This window comes from Monodon monoceros, unplaced genomic scaffold (genome assembly GCF_005190385.1).
Source record: "Monodon monoceros isolate NGI ecotype Baffin Bay Population unplaced genomic scaffold, NGI_Narwhal_1 Super_Scaffold_22, whole genome shotgun sequence".
In the NCBI taxonomy this organism is placed as follows: domain Eukaryota; kingdom Metazoa; phylum Chordata; class Mammalia; order Artiodactyla; family Monodontidae; genus Monodon; species Monodon monoceros.
Window position 1 is genome coordinate 100,573,286 of NW_021703779.1, and position 18,460 is coordinate 100,591,745.

Consider the following 18,460-nt stretch of genomic DNA (forward strand, 5'->3'; position numbering starts at 1 on the left):
TGTCACGTGTGCTTCTCTCTTCAGAAGCACTGGGAGGCAGTGACTCCAAAAAGAGCCCCGGAACTGGCCGGGTGATAAAGGGTACCAGCAAAAGATGCTGTGTCCCAAGGGTGAAATCCAGGGTCTCTTGGTTCTTTGCATTCCCCCTCTGCTTCTGACCCAGAAAGCAAAGCCAGGGGAGACGGAGAGAAGAGTAGAGAAAAGGAAGAGGAAGAAAAAGGGAGGGATCAGAAACAAGAGAAAGGAGGAGAGGCAAGGAGAACCTCAGCAGGAGAGGGGAAATAAAAAGTTGAGTGGCGGCAGCAGCGGCGGCCTCCTAAGGCTCTCAGCAACCTACGCCATCTACCGCCTCCCCCCGGACTAGCGCGACTCTCTCATTCAAGGGGCCCGATTTATAATGGGTCCTGTTCAGTGGCTACGACGAAACCTAGAGTACCTTCATGTTATTTAATAAAGAGCATAAACAGAGGTGCTCACATTTTGCAGAGGCTTTTGTTTTAAGCTAAACTTGGCGATTCACCAAATGGCTAGAGTGAAATAGCGGGTCTGGCCCAGTAGGCCAGACTGGGGAGTATGGCTGGAAGCCTTAAGGGATTTACCCCAAAGCTACACTGGGTTGAATTTCCCAGAAGTAGAAATGGATGCTTTATACCCTACAGGATATGGACTGCTTGGCCATAGGGAAATGAGTGCAAGGGGCAAGAGAAGTGAGCGCTGGGGAGGTGAGCAAGGAGGCACCAGCAGTCTTGGCTTCTAAGCTTGGACGCCTTGGAGTCCAACATTTGCAAGAGTCACAACATCCTCAGGGCCGCTGACCAGACCCACGTCCTCGCTCCCGTCTGACCACAAGAAATGTTTCCCAAGCTTCCTGACTGGACAGCTACCCAATAAGAGCATGACTTTGAGGGGTGAAAACAAAACCCTATAAATCTCCTCTTCCTTCTATCAGCCTTGGGATAAAAAGGAAAGAGAAGTCTTCAAAGGCAAAGTGACATAAATAGTCCTATTTGGAAATGAGCAGAATGGGGAAGTCATTCAGGAGAAAGTCTAGAAAGGTCAGTTTTCCTGCTGTGATTTGGGCCCTTTTACAATCTGAGATGAGACTAAGGGAGCTCTGGCTTTTTTTTTTTTTTGGGTAGGTCTGTGCTTCTGGTGGTTTTATTGTCAGAGGTGGTGTGCATTTTGCTGACTACTTTCTATTTATCTGGGAACATAACAGATGTTCCTTCATCCCCTTGGCTTTCTTGGGGAAAGACTGGTATTTCCTCCTATGAAACAATAAGGGAATGGAACTTGGTGAACAAAAGAAAGCTCCACTCAAATACTAAAGTGAAATACTTTGTAAGTTCTAGAAGGAAACAAATCACTTAAAAACATACACCTTAAAACCCATAAATTTATAAAATCTCCAAAAAGGAAATACAAAAGACGGCTTGAACCTACAGAAAGAACCAGGAGAGGTATAAGAAGTGTCCCAGAAGTCCTTGGAGTGGGGAGCAATTTAATAACATAATAAGAGAAAGTAAAGGGAATTCCCTGGCGGTCCAGTGGTTAGGACTCCGCGCTTTCACTGCCAAGGGTACGGGTTCAATCCCTGGTCAGGGAACTAATATTCCACAAGCCGCATGGCACAGCCAAATGGAAAAAAGAGAGAGAGGGAGAGTAAAGAGACCCTTTCTGAGTCATGATTAGGAAGCCCATAATTTAAACCAGTAGAATGTGTAAATATCCTAAAATTAACTGGGGAAAAGATCAGTGCTATACTCAGACTTATAGCTTCTCCAAAGAATCCCTCAAGCCAATCTCTGGCATCAGACAGACCTGGATACATATTCTTGTCCTCCACTTACCATCTCTGTGACTGTGGAGAGGTTACTTACTTCCTCCATGACTCAGTCATCTCAACTTAAAAATGGCAATGACAAGAGTTATTTCCCTCAAACGACAAAAATGAGATGATATCTGTAAAGCACTTAGCACAATGCTTGGTACATAGTAGGTGCTCATTGAATAGGAGCTGTCATTAAAAAGCAGAGGCTTCCACAAATCCCTGAAGTGCCTGCTTTGAGCCCACAGTGTAGGGTTGGGTTAGGTGGCTAGATTTGGATCCCTTCTCTGAGTTAGGTACCCTGTGTCTGGGTTTCCATAGCACTCTGGGTAATAGTCTACTTACTGTTTTGTCCCCACTGCTGTCCCCTAACCAGTCCCCTTCAGGTCCCTAGACTGGTCTCTTAATGCAGGGCCTATGTCTCATTCAATCTCTACATCCATAGCTCCTGGCACAGTTCCTGGCACATGGGAACACAGAGTCAACATTGACTGAACTGAAACCAACAGCCTGGGCCACCACTAGCGTTGGCAATCTTGTTTTCATGCCTGGGGTAGTGTTTGAATGAGGAATGATGGACAGAGAGATGGCTCCATCCCCTAAACAGGGGCTTCCTATCTCAGAGTTTGCAGCAGCCATCACCAAGGAGGTTATTGTTACTACTTCAGGGGTTCGTTATAAAGTGAAAAGTCCTTAAATCAATATAGTCAATATAATTTACTTCGATATAAAAAAATGGAAGCAGCCTCTTGGGAGCCATGCATGGCCCCTCTGTCCCAGGATGAGTTTTTATTATGGGCGTCCCCAAAGAATGGTGACCCTCTTGTGCTAGGTTCAACATCCCTGCATTCTTTTAAAGGATTCCTTTGCCTCTGTCACTACTGCAATTATCTATGCCCTTTTAGAACATATTTGTGTTTTCCGGTCTATATTGCCTATTTGGGGAACAAGTTCCCTGAGTTGTCTACCTGTGAATACAGTAGGCTTTAAAACAAGTTCTAACATCTTTTCCCAAGCTTTAATGGATGCCTCCTTGTGCTGGTGCTATATTTTATGACAGCAAACAAATCCATCTTCACACTATAGATATGTATTCCTATTGCCATATAGAGTCCTAGACCTCCCTGTACAGTATGTAAACCAAACCAAAGTACACTTTATTCAACTAAATAGGGGGTTTTTCAGTTTCAATTATTTTGTTAATCTGAAGTGGAAATTAGGTTGCCCAAGGGCTCTGTTTTTCTAAACTGGCTGGTTAATTGGGACCACCCCCAAACAGTCATGCTTTTATGTCCCCTTGGAGCATTCAGGGCTCTTGGTCAATAGAAGTAAATTCATTATGAGCTTCCCTCCTTTCAAAGGCATTTCCTTGGTCCCCAAATTTTGAATTAACCAGATTCGAGTGTAATCGCATCCTTCTGTGGTCCACGGTTTAGGGTCACTGTAAATGCCTAAAAGACTGTTTCGTTTGTTTTCCTGAAGTGTCTAGTTCAGTGCTCTGCATACAATGAATTCCTTTTAATTAAGTGCCTTTTGGGTTCTGTTCTTCTGTGCTTAGTCTTAGCTCAAAAGGAAAATGGTAAAGGGCAAATTTGGTAACACTTATTTCTGACCCACGTGATAACAAGGCAAAAAAAGGGGAGGAGGGTGTTATAAAAAATATTTTCTCTGTAGAGTCCCAGTTAGGAAGTCTGGAGAAAAAGAAGGGACTTCTTCCTCATTACAGATTTGATTGAAACCCGTGTGTGGCTCAGAATGCCCTTGTGCTAAGGAGGCAGGCCTCTCCCAGTGGCAGAGAAATGGAAAAGGCCACTGTTGGACAGGGGTCCGTGGTGACATACTCATGAGTACCTCGGTGTAGGTCAAGGCAACTTGGGACACCTGGATCCTATCTCCTCTCCCCTTTTCTTCCCTCATTCTGTTTCTTCTCCTCTTGTGTCTTTCCCACCCTCCCCATCTCTCCCATCATTGCCTGCCTATGCAGTCCTTAAGCTAGTCACTGGTACCCACAGGCTGCTAAAGGCCCTCAGGGATAGAGAGCCTGGCTATGTCATATATATTAGGAAGGGTCCATAATTAGGGAGAGAACGAGACAGCATGAGCGAGAGCAAGGGTAATGGAGAGTTCTTTTTCTCTCAAAACATACCTGAAAGTCATAAGCAGAATAAGGTGGCAGATGAGGAGGGCTATGGTAGTAGGTATTATAGGATGCCACTTGAGGACGAGCGTAGTAAGAAACAGTCGGATGGGCATTTTCAACAGAACAGTTCAGTGCTGGGAGAGCTGGGTTCTGCAGAAAAACATAAATTGGAAACAACATAAACGTTCATCACTAGGAGAATGGTTAAATAAACCATGGTACATTCGTACTACAGAATACTATGGAGCTACTGATAAACAATGATGTGCACCTATATTTAGTGACAGGGAAGTTGTCCAGGATATATTGTTAAATTAAAACAACAAAAACAAGCCATTGGCAAAACTATGGAGACAATAAAAAGATTAGTGGTTGCCAGGGGTTGGGGTTGGGGAGAGGAATGAATAGGCAGAGCCCAGAGTATTTTTAGGACAGTGAAAATACTGTTTGCCACCATAATGATGGATACATGTCATTATACATTTGTCCAAACCCATAGAATTACAACAGCAAGAGTGAACCCTGGGGCTTCCCTGGTGGCGCAGTGGTTAAGAATCCGCCTGTCAATGCAGGGGACACGGGTTCGAGCCCTGGTCTGGGAAGATGCCACATGCCACAGAGCAACTAAGCCCGTGCGCCACAACTACTGAGCCTGCGCTCTAGAGCCCTCGAGCCACAACTACTGAAGCCCACACGCCTAGAGCCCGTGCTCCACAACAAGAGAAGCCACCGCAATGAGAAGCCCACGCACCGCAATGAAGAGTAGCCCCCGCTTGCCGCAACTAGAGAAAGCCTGTGCGCAGCAACGAAGACCCAAGGCAGCCAAAAATAAATAAATAAATTTATTTATTTTTTAAAAAAAGAGTGAACCCTAAGGTAAACTATGAACTTTGGGTGATTCTGATGTGGCGATATAGCTTCATCCTTGGTAACAAATGCACCCCTCTGGTGGGGGCTGTGGGTAATGGGGGAGGCCATGCACGTGTGGGGAAGGGGTACATGGGAAATCTCTCTATCTTCCTCTCAATTTTGCTGTGAACCTAAAACTGCTCTAAAAAATAAAATCTTTTAAAAAAGGCACCATGTTACATTAATGTAGCATAATCCCAGTTTATGTAAAAAATAAAGACTCAATTATACACATGTGTGTTTGTCAATGAAATTAATCTGGAAAGATTCACAACAGACTGTTAACTATGGTTATCTCTGGGGAGGGCAGCAGTACTAGGAAGTAAATGGGGACTCTTCACTTTCAATTATATAGCCAAGGTTTTCACAATTAATATGTATTACTTGTGTCTATTCCCCCACAACTTATTATTTTGAAAAATTCAAACCTGTTGAAATCATTTGTATGATTTTCAAAAACAAAAAAGAAAAAGAAGAAATTGAGACCCCAAATACAAAATGCCAAACGGACAAGGCTATTGCTATTGCTGTGACAGAAATGTGATCAATCACAAAGGGTTTATAAAAGTTGTAAGGATTCTTGCAGATTCCACCCCCACTTTTTGGGAAAACAAAGCAATGCAGAAAGAATTTAATACCATTTTTATAACATGGTGACATGTGTAGCCCTTCAAGGGTTAAAGCTAATCTTATCCAGGATGGGGCTGCAGATTTCAACAAGGCCAAAACACTGCTCAAGGAAGCCACCACCGCTCATTAGTTCCCAAGCAGGACTGTGCGCTGTACCTTATGAGTGCCACATGGGTCAAGGTGTGGGTAAATGTTCTTTCCATCATCCATGTCATTGACACCCCCTCCATTCATGTGGATAATCGACAGCTGTCTGTAAAATCAACATGTCTTGTTTCTGGTACGTATCTACTTTGCACTAACGGAGAGCAGAAGCTTCCTCTCAAGTGATGAAAATGTGTGGGCAGGCTTTGGCAATGTCACAGGCAACCATGGTGGGATGTTGGCAGAGGAAACTCCCTTATAGCAAGTTTCAACACAGTCTGTTGCTCTCTTCCTTGGAGTGGGTTACTGTTTACATCTCTAGGAGGTTTGAAGAGCTACAAGCCTCAGTCATTATGATGCTGCTCACAGACAACCAGAGAAATGTTTCTCAGCCTCTCTCTTGTGTGGGAGAGAACTTAGATCTTGACCATTCCAAGGGCTGGCTCGCGTTACAGAAGAGTGCTCAGAAATGCCCTTACCTCTCCACAAGGATTCCAAAAAGAAATGTCATCCCTGAGGAAGTCTGAGAAACCATGTTCCGTTGGCCTTGTGTCAGTTAAAAACACACCCTCCAGCTCTTGCAAAACGAAACCAGTTCTTCTATGCAAATAAACTAAGCCTAACCATAGAGAAGCAATCAGGCAATGTAAACTCTGTCTAGAAAAGGTTTTGTGCGTGCAGCGAGGCTGGGGGTCCAGGATAATCTTTGAAAGGAAGTTGATTATTATAGAGAAAGAAACACAGGCGGAAGATTAAATAAGCACAAGAAAGCCACAGAAGAGAAGTGTAGAGGACGTAGAGAAAATGGACAGGGCACCAAGAGAGGTTGAGGGAGTGAAGGGGGGTGAAGTCAGGAGTCAGGCAGGGGAGAAGCAAAAGGGATGGCCCCAAATAATGGTCTGGTTATGGTTGTTTTTTTTTTAATATTTACTTATTTTGGCTGCTCCTGGTCTTAGTTGCGGCATGCAGGATCCTTTGTTGCGGCATGCGGGATCTTTACTTGCGGCAAGTGGGCTTCTTAGTTGCAGCATGCATGTGGGATCCAGTTCCCTGACCAGGGATCGAACCCGGGCCCCCTGTATTGGGAGCATGGAGTCTTACCCACTAGACCACCAGGGAAGTCCCATGGTCTGGTTATGTTTCAAATCAGTAATTCTGATTTTCCAATAAATCTGGGCTCCATCTCTACTTGTGTGTGCATATAGGAGTGTGTGTATTTCTGTACCAATAATTCTGGGGCTTAAGTTATGAGAGCCCCTTTTTTGACCAGTAGCATTCTGAGCTCCAGTGAAACAAACAGTTACTAGGTAGCACAGGAAATGGTCAAAGCCGTCTCTCCTGGACAACACTGAGTCTCTTCTGAGGCAACAATTGCGGACTTTGGAGAGAAGGCCGCTTTGACTTCTCCTCACTTTACTCTAAACCAGAGACATCAAGTAGGAGAAAATGGCAAGATATCATCACCTTTTAAAGATTCACCTCAAATTCTTATATCTTTGGGCAGCAAGCACTTTGGTCATCAAACATTTGTTCAAGACCCTTTTCACCAAGCCCCTCTGGTCAGGGAAAGAAGACGTCTTTTTTCCTTTCAGGTTCCCACAACTCTGGAAACGATGCTCTGAGCTGATGTCTTTGAAGGCTGCCAGCTCACAGCTTTGGGCTCCTGGCCTCCCTCCTCAGGAATGCCCTTCATCAGCCAGCACCCTTGGGCCTCCCTGCAGCCCCCAAGGCATTCTACTCAAGGCGGAGGCAAGCCAAGAGTCACCAAGCACATTTGGACCCAGGCCGAGGATTTTATGTAGGCCTACCTGGTTGATGTTCCAGGATTTTCCACACCATGCCTCATTTTAATAAAGTGATCGAAACAATGGTTCCTCCTTGGTGCTCCCATCTTATAACTCCCGCTTGTTCTCTCCCGTCATGAATCAAATCTCCTGCCCCTGCTCTTTGCCTTATCTTTCGTTTTCCCCACTGGCCCTTGATTGGGTTCCCAGGCCTGGCATTTGATGACGCTCAGGTCTTCCCTCGCTCTCCTCCTTTCCTCTCCGAGAAGCTCCCAACAGGTGGAAACAACTTGCTTTTAATTTTTTTAATGAAAGCAACTAAACAAAGGAGGTAATATCTGTTAAAACACTTGTAAAACCAGAAAGGGTTCCACTCCCAGCTCTGCTATTTAGCCCTGGGCAGGTAACTTGACCTCTGTTGGCCTGTTTCCTCATCTGTTAATGGGGGGAATAATATTTACTTCACGAGGTACTAGTGGTGGTGAGAAGCGGAGAAAGAGGAGAGTAAAGGGACCATTACTGGCACCTCTCAGGACAGACTGTCAACAAACCCCTATTCCCCTAGAGATCAAGGTCACAGTGAAATTAACAGTGCAGACTGTACACCTGAAACTAGTACGCTATTGTAAGTCAACTATACTTCAACAATTAAAAAGAGTTCAGAAATAAACCTAAACATCAATGGTCACCTGAGTTTTGACAAGAGTCCTTGCAGGAGCCCCACAGAGCCTACCAAGTGGCCGCCAGCCACTCCATTTGTACATCAGGGCGCTTGGCTGTCCATGTCCGAGAGCTCGAGGGATAATTCAGAAGCCTTATCACTCACCCTGATGTCCCATCTCAACTCGCCAGCCCCAACCAGAAGCTTCGTTTCCAGCCAGAGCGGCTCAGATTCTACACAAAGCCTCTGCTTTCACCTGCCCCCTGGGGAAAGTCTCCAAGAACAAAGGGCATTCTTTTCTCCAAAGAAGCTCCAACCCAGAAACAGCTTTTCTGAAGCTTTCTCACCCCAATGCTCCATCAGGCCTGAACTTACAGGACAGCCTTCTCCCTCCAAGGGGCCCCCCTACCTTGAGGCTTCCCCCGAGCTTGGGCTTTCCCGAGTGGGAGGAGGGGCCCGGGAATGAGAAATGCGCGTATGAGAGAGGGAGGGGAAAAAAGAGAAGGACAGTCGGGCTGGGCAGGAGCAGGGTCACCAGCGGGAACACTCAATACTTCCAGTTAGCCCGGTTCTACTGGGGACTTGGTGCCCAAGACTGCAGTTTTTTCTCTTCCCTGGTCCTACCGCACCTTTCACTTTCCATTACTCATCCTTTTGACAGTCCAGGGCCAAACTACAAACTGTCTTTCAGCTTCCTGTTCCTCAGTGACCCCCCAAATGGGACAGAAACAGCCAAAGCCCTAGGGGTTATCTGCCTCATTTCTGGGGTCAAAGGAAAACCCTTTTTAGGCACAAAATGATTTTCTAGACATGGGTGGGACATTTCTTTAAAGCAGCCATACTCAACCATGGCCACAGTTGGAGTCACCTGGGGGGCTTTTAAAAAAGTATTGATGCCTGGGCTTCAATTTAGACCAATCAAATTGGCATCTCTGGAGGAGCAGTCCCGGCAGTCTGAATTTTTAGAGCACCTCAGGTATTTCCATTCTAATCTGAAGCCAGGTTGAGAACCATAGCTCTAAAGCTATTACCTCCATTATTAGAGATCAAGGTTTATTAAATAAGCAAATAAATGCTTTGAAATGCTTTAAAAGCAAAAGAAAGAAGGACCCCACTATTATGGAGCACCTACTGGGCGCTGAGTCCTGGGGTGCCTTTTCAGACATACACACGAATATGGAAAAGAGTTGAAAGGGAGCACAGGGGACGCAGGGAGACTGAGTGAGGTTAAGGTTGAGGACAAGAACTGACCAGCAGTTTAGCCTAGGGCTGGGCCTTCACATGCAGAAAGAGTCCGGAGGCTCTTTCTGGAGAAACTCCAGGAGGAAATTCCTGGGGAGGGGGAGACGAGCAGTACTCTTACCTGTAGCTAAAAACGTCTCTGCTTCCAGCTCTCCCAAAGTCTGTTAATGGAAATACCACCCAAAAAGGTTTCTACTAAAAGTGTGTGTGTGTGTGGAGGGAGTGGGGGGCGGTAATTAAAGGCTATGTTTACATAACTAGCATGAGCTCCACCCGCCCCCAGAATGTGCCTCAAAAACACAGGCAGGGCTTCCCTGGTGGCGCAGTGGTTAAGAGTCCGCCTGCCGATGCAGGGGACACGGGCTCGTGCCCCGGTCCGGGAAGATCCCACATGCCGCGGAGCGGCTGGGCCCGTGAGCCATGGCCGCTGAGCCTGCGCGTCCGGAGCCTGTGCTCCACGACGGGAGAGGCCACAACAGTGAGAGGCCCGCGTACCACACACAAAAATAAAACAAACAAGCAAACAAACAAAAACACAGGCAACTCATGTTAACAAGAAATGTCTGCAGGCTGATGGCATCACCTGGCTCCTTCGACCTGAGCTGTTTGAAACCAGCTACATTTTTTTTTTTTGGCCCCACTGCATGGCATGTGGGACCTTAGCTCCCCGCCCAGGGATCGAACCCGGGCCCCCTGCAGTGGACACACGGAGTCCTAACCACTGGACCGCCAGGGAAGTCCCAAAGGCAGCTACATTCTTGAACCAACGGTTTCTGTTCCTCCCTTCAAAGCGTGGGTCCCCATTGCCCCCAACCGTCTTGCCTCGCCCCAGCCCTGACAGGAGGAGGGGCCTCTGTGGGATGGGAAGTCACTTCCTTCCTTACCATGTCCTTAAAGCCCCCCAGGACAGCGGCAGTGATGATGCCCAGGAAGAGGCCGACGATGTTGAGGATGGTGGCGGACCAGAGCAGGTGGTAGAGGTGGATGATATCCTGGCAGCTGCTGACGTCAATGTACTCATAGTAGCCACCGGTGATCTCCACCCGGCTGGACGGGGAGAAGCACATCCAGTCAGTCTCCAGGGAGCAGGCTGTCCCTCTAGGGCTTTGGCTACCATGCGGCTCAGTGAAAAGACAGATGGGCAGGTGGGGAGCTATCATAAGGGACATCGTAGCCAACAATGCACTCGGGGAGCAAGATACGATAATCAATCAAAGTGTGACTACCGTTTATCCCCAAAACCCTCCTACCTGCCAGAGAAACACTTGTTACCATCAGCTAAGGCTAATCCTAGGTGGCAATTATTGACACCTGCTATGTGCCCGGCAAGGGGCTAAGCATTTTACAGACATGAATTCATTACATCTGTGCCAATATGGCGGCTTCTAGTCAACAGGTGACTATTAAAATTAAGTAAAAAATTCAGTTCTTCAGTCTCACCAGGCACATGTTAAGTGCTCAGCAGCCACAATTTTAAGGGCCACACTAGTGGCTGGTTACTGTACTGGACAGAGCAGATTACAGCATTTCCATCATCACAGAAAGTTCTATTAGGCTGCGCTGCAAATCCTTACAATATTGTGTGAGGTAAGTACTACCACCATTCTCGTTTCACAGATGAAGAAACTGAAGCACAGAGAGGTTAGGAATTTCCTCAAGTCGTAAGCGGTAGAGCTGGGATCTGAATTCAGGCTTCAAAGATTTCAGTGTTTCCTCTCCCAAAACAAAACACCAACAAACAAAAAACAACATCCCAATAAAGTACTAAAGCTGAGTTCCTGCACAAAATCTGAATATCACCTCCTCAGAGAGGCCTTCCCTGACCACTCTGTCCAAAGACATCCCCACCCCCACCCAGCCTGGTCACTCTCTAGCCCACTACTTGCCATGAACTGAATTGTGTTCCCTTCCAAAATTCATATATTGAAGCCCTAACTCCCAAGGTGACTGTATTTGGAGAAGGGCTCTTAGGAGGTAATTAAGGTTAGATGAGATCGTAAGGGTGGGGCCCTAATCTGATAGGATTGGTGGCTTTACAAAAAGAGGAAGAGAGAACTCTCCACAGGCATGCACACACTGAGGAAAGACCACGTGAGGACACAACAAGAAGGTGGCCATCAGCAAGCCAGGAAGAGAGCCCTCACCAGAACCTGACAATGCTGGTGCCTGATCTCGGACTTCCAGCCTCCAGAATTATGAGAAAATAAAGATTTGTTGTTTAAGCCAACCAGTCTATGGTATTTTGTTATGGCAGCCCAAGCTAATTTCCCTTCCCTAAATCCTCTGCAGCACTTACTCCTTACTAATGTGTGTGCTTCATTACTGTCTGTCTCCCTAACTTGAATGTGAGCTCCATGAGGGTAGGGACTTGGTTTGTTTTGTTCATTGCTGTGCTGGACACATAGTTGGTGCTACATAAATACTGGTTAAATTAATTAAATGGAAGCTCCTGTCTTCCTGGATGTTGCAAACTAGTTTACAACTTGGCCACTGGAATCAATAATGAATTTAAACACTGTGATTCTTACAGTTAAACTTAGAACCAAACCCCCTGGCATCAGGATAAGTCATGTGTGACTCCCCTGCTATAAGAATATAGAAAATGAAAAAGAAAAAAAAATTAAACGTTAACCTCCAAAATGAATCAGGGAGACATTATTCACAGAAGACTTTTAAACTTTACAGATGAATTATCTTAGATTTCTTTAAAACCAGTGCTTCTTTAAGGAATTGAAATCAGTGTGGTTACAGGACAGCCTGCGTCAAAATCTGTGTTTGTGTGTCTATGTGCCTGCCTATGTCACTGTGTTATTTGTGTGTGCCTGTGGGAGTCTCTGTGTGTCTGTGTGTGTGTGCATGCATCTTTGAGAAAGAGATGGTTAAACATGCAGATTCTGAGGCCCAGCCACAGTCCTACTAAATCTGGCAGAATCTCTTGGGGTGAGGCTCTGGAATCTGTGTTAATGAGCTCATTGATATTTGAGACCCGCTGTTTTAAATAGTAAGCTTCCATAGTGAAATTTTAATGGTGTTTCAATTCATCAGAATTTGAGCTAGATTTCAGGTTTTTCGGGAACATAGCTGGACACCACCTGGAAGCATACATTGAGTGTCTCCTATTAGCTGGCATGGCACTCGAGCCTGGGGACGGGGCAGGGAGGATACACAGATTACTTACTGCTCAAAAAGGCACCGCTGTACAAGGACTCTCCCCTGAAAAAGGCAGGCCTGTGTATAAGGGCGAGTGTGGGGTTGTAGGGGTGCAGGGGAGGCTTGAGAATCAGCTTCTGACTTCTCCCCAGGTATCTTTGCTTATGTCCTAAAACACTGAGGGTGGGCTGGTAGCACATACAGATGGGTGGTACAGCAGAGCAGACTCTGGAATCAGACTGCATTTGAACCCTGGCTCTGTCACTTATTTGCTGTCTGACCTTGAGCAACTTTCTTAACTTCTCTGAGACCAGGGGATTTCATGAGCGAATGCACGGAAGCAGTACTCTAGCACATTGTAAGGGCCCCCCCCCCAAAACATGTAGCTGTGTTTTTTCCCTTTTAAGAGCCAGCCTCTGGCAAAATGATTCAAACCTTTGAATCGTGTTCTTAAAGGCAGTGACGCTTTAAAAGCACAGACCACAACATGGGGCTAGGTTAGTAGTTCATTTAAAAGTATCCACTAATTGTAGAGAATATATGTTTGGTTTCAGATTGAGTGGGTTCAGCAGCTACTAAAATGATTTTTAAACTGAACCGTGAAGCAAAAGAACATTAATACTAGATCGGATTCAGGGTTTAGCTAATTAATGTGGTTTGTTTCTGTTAGAGATTCACGATTCCATTTGGTTCAGTCTCTGGGCAGAGCTTTGCCTGATATTCCATCGTTTGGATTCTCACTTGTCCCACCCTCAAGCCTCCATGACTGCAGCGCCCTCCTGCCGGACCCCATCACTGCCTGGTTCCGCTTCCTAACACATTTGTAAAACTAAGTCATTCATTTAATCAAAAGCCTTCCCTGGCTCCCCATTACCTTCAGGAAAAAGTATCCCAATTCCTCAGTCTGCCATAATCCAACTCCAAAATGGAATCCACATTCCAGCCAGGCTGGAATCCTCAGAAGCACCAAACTGGCCATGCTGGGTACTTATTCCAGACCTTTGCTCAGATTTCTCCCCCTGCGTGGGAGGTACTGCCCTCTGTTCTCTGCCTGTCCTGATCTCCCCCGCTGCGCAAAGCTTCAACACACACTTCTCATTCTTCAAGGACTCCAGCACCTATTCATTAGCTTTGTACCTGGACTCCCACAGCCTCAGTCTGTTCTTCTCAGTTTGGCACGTTGCATATGTCAATAATTCAGCTATTCATTTCATCTGATATTTACCGAGAGCCTACCCAGTGCTGAGTACCGTGCTGGGTGCTAAAACTACAACCAAGGCCAAGGTGGACACGATGGCTCCGTCTAAATTCTAACCTCTGGAGGGCAAGGTCATCTCTTACACTTCTTTTGTGTCTCCCTCACTGCCTCCTAGCTGGGTGGTAGAAATGTTATGGGTCATCAATAGATACTTGGTGAATGAGTCACTGAGTTCAAAGACGGATCATTGCATTGATCATAAGATTGATTACCCAGTGCGGGCTTTTACCCCCTTGCTCCCAACTTGCTGGGTGTGACTGGAGAAACAGATAACCTCTCTGTGTTTCAGTCCCCATTCAACAGAGTAGGAGGCAACAGATCTTGGATAAAGCCAAAGGGCATCCTTCTGCTCTTCGATAAGGGCCTGGAACTATTCACCAACTGTTGGTGGACAGGCAGCGGCTATGGGCAGCCTCTGTGCATCTTTCTCTCACTGCATGTATTCTGTGTATCAGTCTAAATTCCCCTCCCCATAATCCCCCTGGTAAATTGAGTTCCTTAAGGGCAAAATGTTATTTTAAGGATATCTATCCTTCTAGAACAGTCCCTGGCACACAGTAGGAGCTCAGTAAAAGTTTGGCAAAGGGAGGAATGGATGAAAGTGAGCTATCATCTTTCATTTTATTCATCGTCAGCTGCGGCAGTTCACAAACCACGCCCATTTCCTTTCGCGTCCTTTAGGTTACACACCGAAAACCAGTGATATTGACTTGACCTCTCCAAAGCTGAGTGAAGGCTGAAAGGCAGCTGCTGCAGAGCTGCGTCCTAGACAAACCACCTTCCTGCACAGGGTGAAATGGAATCGTCTATGTTTGGTATTAAAACCTCGCTGCCCCTGACGTCAAAGAAGGTCTGTGGCTTCGAGGGGACAGCAGAAACTCTGTTTCCGTAGTGCTGGACAAATGACTGCCTGATGTTTTTGTTCCCACTTGTTTTTTTCTTGGCCTCCTTTCCAGGAAATGGACTAGAGGAGCTGGTAATTGATTAAAAATAGGCTTCGTGTGAGGAAAAAAAAATACGCATTCGGCAAAATTAAAGTCTCGGAGCCTCAGAATGCTTGCAGCTAGCTATATTTAGGCCTGGAGATTAGGTCTCCTTCGAGCTGGCTGGAAAAAGTCTCGGGTCAAAGAAAATCTTTTCCTTCTATTGTAGGATCATCACCTCTTAAGTCTCGCGCCTTGCTTTCTGACCACATGGGACTGTTTCCTGATGAAAAGCTCAGTAAGTGCTTTTCTAGTGGCTTTGCCCTTGGAATCTCAACGCTACAGACCTGGGCAAGGCCTCGATCGCCGCCTGAGGCTGGTCCCCAGGCATCAGGTAGGTGAACAGCGTTTCCAGCTCAAAGGTCGTTAGGGGCAGTGTCCCCATGAACCCTCTTAGTTGTCTGGTCCAATAGTTTATTTTCCTGGGGAAAAGGGTGTTCCTTTTTGATCCTTTTTAACACATGTCACTCCCTTGTCATCAGGTTTTTCATTCAAGCCTGGTCCTGTGCCGGGGCCTGAGGATAAAGATAAGATGAAGTTGTGTTCGCTGCCTTTAGGGAGCCCAGAGTTTAGCAGAGCTCCTCATAAAATTCCTTTAGGGCCTTGAAGACGATCCTGGCACGACTTGCTATAAGAAAGTCAGTTATTATGAAGTTCAGATTGACAGGAAGATAAATTGGGCTTGAGTCTCCACTTAAAAAAAATTCACCTAAGGGCTCAGCTAAATGGAATTTAAGGTAGGATTTAGTTTATTCAGACCTTTTTCAGAAACACACCTAATTGTGGAGAGAAAGGTGTGCCCATAAGGAATCACTTCTCAGCCCTCTCAGCGGGCCTCCTCTCTCCTCCTGGGATCTCAGAACGGAAAGGGAAAGGAGAGGAGAGAGGAGAGCTGGCCAGAGGACAGGGTGTCAAAAGGAGGGAGGGGGTAAAAACAGAGGGGAGGACTGAGCAGGGGGAGGGGGATGGACAAGGGGAGGCAAGAGGAAAGATAGCAAACTAACCCCAATTCCCCTAGGACCTATTTTACATTCCTTTGATCATTTTTGGAAGGATGGGCTCAGGAAGTACAATTATAGCCAGCTCTCCATCACCGCTAAGGAGGGAAGTCCTTTACAAGTGTTAGTTATTATTACAACATGAATAATTGAATCTCCCAGATAATCCCCAAACCTCATTTGAGTCTTTAAGTTTCTCCTCCTCCACCGCCAAACCTTTTAACAAAATGAGACCGAAATGAGACCGGTGCTAGCAAAGAAAGTAAAAGGGCTGGCGAGAGTCCCCCTTCTCCTCCCACCGCTCCACTGCCTCTGGTCTGTCAGGTCTTTAATCCTCAAACCAGAGACACTGGCCCCCCAAAACCATGAGTAGGGAGTGTGAGTGAGGAGGGGTGCATCCAGCTGACCTCTTTGGACCTAGCTCCATCCGGGCCCCTTCTGCCAACTCCTCCCTCCCTTCCACCCTCCCCCTCCTCAGCACCCCTGCACTGATAGCTGAAAGAAAATACGTGCATGGCAGGCACTGGCTGACACACCCCACGTACAGGGGCCATTTACTTATGTTCTGCATCACCTGCTCACGCATTCCTGTCTATTCCACCTTCTAAATTGCTCTTAAAAGTACTCCTTGCTTTCCACCATCCCCAAACCAACTTAATCTAGACTCCGTTCCCTTTGGCCTGGACTCTTGCAGTGGCCCCCTAGTAGCCTCCAATCTCTAACCACTCAAATCCATCTTGCACGCTATACCCTTCAATGGCTCCCAGTTGCTCACAGGGTCAAGTCCAGAGGCATTCCTATGGCCAGTGAGCCCTCCATGATCTGATCTGTGACCAGCGCTCTGCCCTCACCTCCCCCACAACTTCTGGGAAGACCCTCCTCGCCTCCACCCCACTTGGGTTTGTTTCCTAACTCCCTCCTTATCCTTTAAATCTCAGCTCCCACATACCCTCCTCCTTGACACGCCCCCCCTTGCCCCCAGTGACTCTGACTTCCAGTCATTTGCATAGAGAGGGTCTCCAGTACATCCCCAGATCCGCACTGCACTTCTCACACTAGACTGCAATCAATGGCTCACAGGTCGGTCATCCCTGCTAGTCTGCGAGTTTCTCCGCAGGACTCTCTGTATTCCTGGCACCTAAATATGTCTTGAAAGAGAATAAATGATGTTTTAACAATTGAAGGGCAGAGCGCCAGAGTGGTTGTAGCAGAACTAGCACCAAAATCTAAGTTCTGTGGGGGCAAGGAATTTTGTTTTGTTTGCTGCTGAATCTCTAGCGTCTGGAACAGAGTCAGGCTATTTGTTGAATGTTGTTGAACTTGGACTTAGACAGAACTGCGTGTGAACCCTACCTCTACCATTTTCGAACTCTGTGTCACCTTGAACTAGCTGTCTGTTTCCTCTGAGCCTCAGTCTTATCATCTGTAAAATAGGGATAATAATTCTACATACATCATAGGTAAGAATCAAATGAGATCAGATACTTGACAGCACCTAGCATAATGCCTGGCACAGAGAAGGCAGGTAATGCATGTCAGCTGAAATCCTTTGAAGACCAATGTCTTCTACTTCTCTGATCCCTACCGTGTGCCCTTCCCCCACCCTAGCCCTGCTCGTGCCCACTGTGGTCAAACCATCAGGGGCTCGGCACTCACTTGCCGCAGTTGTAGAGGTCACAGCAGAAGCAGGTGTTGCCCCGGATGCGAGGTGTGCAGAATCCACGGCTGAGGTGAGGGCAGTTCACCTGGGGACACACCACAGTGAGTAGGTGAGCTGGCACTGGATGGGAGGTGGGACCCTCTGGGATTGGCGCTGTGAGTTAGTGACGGATGGCTGTGAAATGAATACACCAATGCACGGGCAGGATGGGGCTGGGCAGGTGGCTGGCTGAACTCGTGTGTGAGGCAAGTCACTGTGGAGCTGGGCTCACAGGCAGCCTCAGCCACAGCCCTCAGGGCCCCATCCCTGAAGGGTGGAGAGGGAGAGGAGGAAGGACGGACGGAAGGACGAACAAATGGATGGTAGGAAGTGAGGATACAAGGGGTGGGAATTCAGGGTATGGGGGAAAGGGGACCAGATGGGAAGGAAGACAGAGGGGCCATCACATGCACTTTGAAGTACAGTAGTACCTCTCGAGCTGCCTGGGTAAGGTTCCTCATAACCCTCGCAGAAGGAGAATTTTTGGTTGAGGAACTTATGACCTTATATAGGAAAAATAGGGTTAGGGGGACCAGGGTTACAAGTGAACCTATGGAAGTCATTATTAACATTTTTACAGTCACCAGGTTAACACAAGAATGAGAACACGATGAAATCCAGAGAATAGCAATGACATTTTACACATCTCGTGTTTGCAAAAAAAATGTAAAAATTAACTTCCATTTATCATCTCTTATTTGTGAGAAATCTTCCAGGCTCTCCCCCGCCCCATATGGATGCAATGAAGTGCTTGTAAATTTGTTTCACTGTGTTATAGAGAATATTGGTGGTAAACGCGCACTTTTTTCTATATTGGGTCCTTCATCCAAAAGCTCATGCCTTTCTGATAAGCTGTTGGCACATACATCTTTCTACTCCTTTCTAACCCGAGAATAGTTAGAAAAGTGGTAAACTGGTGATTGGGGAAGGAAAGTGGGGCAAGTGGATGGCACTGTTGACACTGTATGTTAAGGAAAACAGCTTCCCCTGAAGTCATGCAACGCAGTCACCATTCCATATCCACTTGCCACCTT

At 46.7% G+C, this 18,460-nt stretch overlaps 1 protein-coding gene across 3 annotated transcripts in view; it reads right to left on the bottom strand.

Moving 5' to 3' along the window:
• TMEM255A (transmembrane protein 255A) overlaps nucleotides 1-18,460 on the bottom strand; it is a 47,668-nt gene that overhangs the window by 5,130 nt on the left and 24,078 nt on the right. Inside the window, exons 6-9 of one of the 3 annotated variants that reach the window (XM_029240676.1) lie at nucleotides 17,858-17,929; nucleotides 17,384-17,472; nucleotides 10,223-10,385; nucleotides 3,975-4,118 (exon numbers count right to left, since the gene is read on the bottom strand). In XM_029240676.1, coding sequence (XP_029096509.1) covers nucleotides 3,975-4,118; nucleotides 10,223-10,385; nucleotides 17,384-17,472; nucleotides 17,858-17,929 — 468 coding nt within the window. The remainder of the gene's footprint in view (nucleotides 1-3,974; nucleotides 4,119-10,222; nucleotides 10,386-17,383; nucleotides 17,473-17,857; nucleotides 17,930-18,460) is intronic. The other 2 variants (XM_029240677.1, XM_029240678.1) reach the window with 2 other exon arrangements.